The sequence below is a fragment of the Morus notabilis genome, unplaced genomic scaffold (assembly GCF_000414095.1).
Source record: "Morus notabilis unplaced genomic scaffold, ASM41409v2 Scaffold39, whole genome shotgun sequence".
Taxonomy (NCBI): Eukaryota; Viridiplantae; Streptophyta; class Magnoliopsida; order Rosales; family Moraceae; genus Morus; species Morus notabilis.
This window is the reverse complement of record NW_010366566.1, coordinates 632,730-637,106: the sequence shown is the minus strand read 5'-3', so window position 1 is coordinate 637,106 and position 4,377 is coordinate 632,730. Positions and strand designations below refer to the sequence as shown.

General features: G+C 35.9%; 1 protein-coding gene across 2 annotated transcripts; it reads left to right on the top strand.

Moving 5' to 3' along the window:
- The first annotated feature begins 1,251 nt into the window (after positions 1 to 1,251).
- Positions 1,252 to 4,377, top strand: LOC21403473. Of its 2 annotated transcripts, none has more exons than XM_010110542.2 (2): positions 1,252 to 1,736; positions 2,718 to 4,377. In XM_010110542.2, exons 1-2 carry the CDS (start codon positions 1,674 to 1,676, stop codon positions 3,810 to 3,812), a joined length of 1,158 nt encoding a protein of 385 aa, XP_010108844.2. In that variant the 5' UTR covers positions 1,252 to 1,673; the 3' UTR covers positions 3,813 to 4,377. The 2 variants fall into 2 exon arrangements, with proteins under 2 accessions (XP_010108844.2, XP_024029516.1); XM_024173748.1 differs by having other exon boundaries at positions 2,715 to 4,377.

Below are 4,377 nucleotides of genomic sequence, written 5' to 3'. Positions count from 1 at the left end.
GTATATATAATGCAACGGCGCGTGGGAATAATGGACGTCTTGATTGCGTCGAACGGCCCGTGAAAATTGGACGTCTTGATTGCGTCGAAAAGAGTATATATAATGGACGTCTTGATTGCGTCAATCGGCGTGTGGGAAAAGCCACTACTCTAACACTGAATTGACTATAATATCCTTGATCATCGTTCGGAGCTCTGAAGAAAGTGGAGGCTACAATTGGGAAAACACTCCGTACAACCGCTATTCAGTACTCAGGGCCTTGTTTGTTTTCGGGCACAGTGAAATTGCAGGAAACAAACAAAAACAACGGCTCCTTCTAACACGCCGCAACGGAGCTTCACTAAAAATAAGCCCTCACTATCTTGATCAATTAACCAAATTGCCCTTATGCGTTTTCTGACCATGCGATCAAAAATTCCCACTCATCCACGGTTAAAGAAAAAGAGAATTAATTATAGGCTTTAGATTTCATTCCTTTTTTTTTTTTTTTTTAGATTCATTTTATACATGCCCTCTAACCTTTATCATGCCTCTTAAAATTTTAAAGAACGGTTTATTTTACCTTTTAAAGTATAAAAAGTGGTTCAAAACACATTTGGATCAACTTGCTCCTAAGTTTTTAGTAACTTTATAATAATTTTAAAAAGTAATAGTTTATCCTTAAAAAGAAAATGTAATAGTTCAGGAGTAAATTGACTTAAAATTAGTAATTTGAGGATATTATAAAAACATAAATAATTTCATGTCATTATTGCGTTAATTTTATAAATATAAGGGGTATTTTAAATTAGAATACATATTTTTTACTGATTAAATTAAGGTACATATAATTTTTTTTACTAAATAAAAAAAGAATCTGATGGTGCACTCTATGTCTCCTAGATCTTTCAATTATCGCAATAATTCTCAAGACCACTGAGTACCATTCAATCAATTTTCACCCCTCCATCTTATGAGGCACGCAGAAATTGAGGTATATATTTGAAAAGGTTAACAGAAACTTTTAACAGTTTAAAAAACACGTTGAAACATGACACAAAGCTCAAAACACATTAATAAAATTAATCTTTTTTTCTTCTTCTTATTTTAGTGGGAAAAAAGAAGATTAGAGGTTAAGGTTTATTTTGGTATATTTTTCAGAGAATATTTCATTTATCTATTTATTTATTCCTTTACTATTTTATTACTCAATGTCTCTTGTTAAAAAAAAAAAAAGAACAAAAAAATTTATCTCTCTCTTTGCTTCCAATATTTAGCAGAGAGTTATCTGGTGAAAGAGCGAAAAACCACCAAACGGCTATAAATGGCGTTACAGAGTTTCATAGCACAGAGAGAGAGAACGCGAGATTGAAGGAAGTTAGAGAGAGAGAGAAAGATAGAAATCCGATTTTTATTTTTTATTTTATATTTATTTTTGTGGTAATCCCTTCAAGATCGTTGCTTTTAGCGGGGGCTTTTTTTCTTTCCCGCTAGATATTTACTGGACTGGAATTTTTGTCTCTAATTTTGAGCGGTTGATCCTAGCCGTACGATCTGAATTTCGTGGAGTTTGATAGAGACGAGAGGGTTCGGGAAACAAGGAATTGTTTGGCATTTGGTTTCATTTCTTAGTATTATTGTTGTTGTTGTTGTTGTTGTTGTTTTTCTTAATCTTCACGAAGTTCGTGTTAATCATGTCTGATGGATATTATAGTTCTAAGAAGACCGATGATATATGCGAGGACGTTTGTGGCCAGGTAACTTTGTTGTTGTTGTTGTTGGTTTTTTTTTTTTTTGGGAGTCGTTATTTACTGAAGGAATTTGTAGGAAATGGGATTCATCTTGCGAATTTTCTTCTGTCAGTATTCCCTTGAATTTCCCATCGGGATGAAACTCCAGTAATTTAATTTTAAAGTTTTTATTGTAAAAAGATGATTTTGGTTATAAGTTTTCTGCAACGCATATATTGACGAAAATAAGTGGAGTATTTTGGGAAATGTCTGGTTTTGGGATTTTTTTTTTTGGGATTTAATAATACTTGAATTTGTAATGAACTTCACGATGCTTGAAAATTTTGAACTTTCTATTGAACTCCAAAAGAAAGTTTTTTGTTCGCAGTGTTTTTTGTATTTCTTTTGGGGAAGTTTTGTCGATGCAAATTCTTTGTTCAATTTCTACTTTAATTTCTGGTTAAAGTGACAATGTATTCAGGAGAATATTGAATTCAGTGAATTTGGGCCTTAAAAATTTGAGTTCTTGACCTTATTTTTGAGTCGTTATTTACTGAAGGAATTTGTAGGAAATGGGATTCATCTTGCGAATTTTCTTCTGTCAGTATTCCCTTGAATTTCCCATCGGGATGAAACTCCAGTAATTTAATTTTAAAGTTTTTATTGTAAAAAGATGATTTTGGTTATAAGTTTTCTGCAACGCATATATTGACGAAAATAAGTTCCCTTCCCTCCATTTCTCCTCAATATTTTAGTCAGAAGTTCTTAGGCCTGAGATTGTGGATTATGAGGTTTAAAAATTCTAGAGAATTTGTTTATACCATGAAATTGGATCATCAAATGTACATGTTTGAGTACTGTTTTTGCTTTTTGAATTGCCCTTCTGTTTTTGTTTTTGTTTCTGTCAAATTTATGTAACTTAAGTAAGTTTATGAAATTGAATTGTTCTGAGGAATCATATGTTAAATCCAGATATCTTAGGAAGTTCTTGTTTTTTATATGCAGCAGGGACCTCGAGGGGCACTAAGCATGTCCAGACTCCGGTGCATTTTGCGAGGACTGGATTTCAAGACGTATATTTTCTTATTTGTGGTTGTTCCAACATGTATCTTTGGTATATATTTACATGGGCAGAAGATCTCTTATTTCCTAAGACCACTCTGGGAATCTCCCCCGAAGCCCTTCCATGAGATCCCCCATTACTATCATGAAAACATGTCGATGGAGGCCCTTTGCCGACTTCACGGGTGGCGAATTCGTGAGTTGCCAAGGCGCGTCTATGATGCGGTTCTTTTCAGCAATGAGCTTGAGATCCTCACTATCAGGTGGAATGAATTGTATCCATATGTGACGCAGTTCGTGCTTCTTGAATCGAACTCAACATTTACTGGTCTGCCTAAACCATTGCTTTTCGCTAGCAATCGGGATAAGTTCAAGTTCATTGAGCCTCGGCTGACTTATGGAATGATTGGAGGAAGATTCCAGAGAGGTGAAAACCCGTTTGTGGAGGAGGCGTATCAGAGAGTAGCACTGGATCAGCTTCTCAGAATAGCGGGCATAGAAGAGGACGACTTGCTGATAATGTCCGATGTTGATGAGATTCCTAGTGCCCACACGATTAATCTGCTGAGGTGGTGTGATGACATCCCGTCTATCCTTCATCTTCAGCTCAGGAACTACTTGTACTCTTTCGAGTTTTACGTCGATAACAAGAGCTGGAGAGCTTCTGTTCATAGATACCACAGCAAAACTAGGTATGCTCACTACAGACAGACAGACGACCTATTGTCCGATGCAGGGTGGCATTGTAGCTTTTGCTTCCGCCATATCAAGGAGTTCATATTTAAGATGAAAGCTTACAGCCATTACGATCGGGTGAGGTTCTCTCATTACTTGGACCCGAAAAGGATTCAGGACGTGATATGCAAAGGCGCTGATTTGTTCGACATGATTCCTGAGGAGTACACCTTTAAGGAGATCATTGGGAAGATGGGACCGATTCCTCGCTCATTTTCTGCAGTTCATCTTCCTGCTTATTTGTTGAACTATGCTGAGAAGTACAAATACCTGTTACCTGGTTACTGCAAAAGAGAAAGTGGCTGAGTCTTGGAAATTGAGTTTTCTAAGTTAAGCTGCAAAATGCAAAATGTGGATTGCCTTAAGAGGACAGAAGGACCCATTTTGAAGGTTCATGGACATGGTGATAGCAACAGGTACAAATATCTCTTACGTCCAACAGAATCTTAGGTCAGCTTTAGTGAGATGCTGAGAAGAACCTGGATGGGTCCTGGAATCCAATAAGGAAATTCTAGATATTTTTCTTTTTTTTTTCTTTTCTTTTTCTTGACTTAGGATTTCTTACAGCATGGAGGCATAATCAAAATTTCCAATTGAGGGGGTTTTTTGAGTGAGTTGAATGGCTTTTTATTGCTTTGAAGAGTTCATGTGCCCACTTCTTGTTGGTATGGCATAGTCCCCATATGCATGACTAGAATTGCCTTTCCCAAGATTTTCTATAATGGGAATTTTGATTTTTCTTAACAACTTATTCGTAATTCTTTCTACAACTCGGATAGTGTATTAACTCTAGTTTTGATCAGAATGCTGATTATCTTTTTTCTTTATTTTTTTTTCATACTATGAATTCCGCGGCCAATCAATAGCAAGC

Excerpts from the sequence above, each read along its gene's own strand:
- LOC21403473 (XM_024173748.1), top strand. The coding sequence starts at position 1,674 with ATGTCTGATGGATATTATAGTTCTAAGAAGACCGATGATATATGCGAG. Across the intron at positions 1,737-2,714 it reads GCGAGGACGTTTGTGGCCAG|CAGGGACCTCGAGGGGCACT; the intron begins GTAACTTTGTTG and ends TTTTATATGCAG.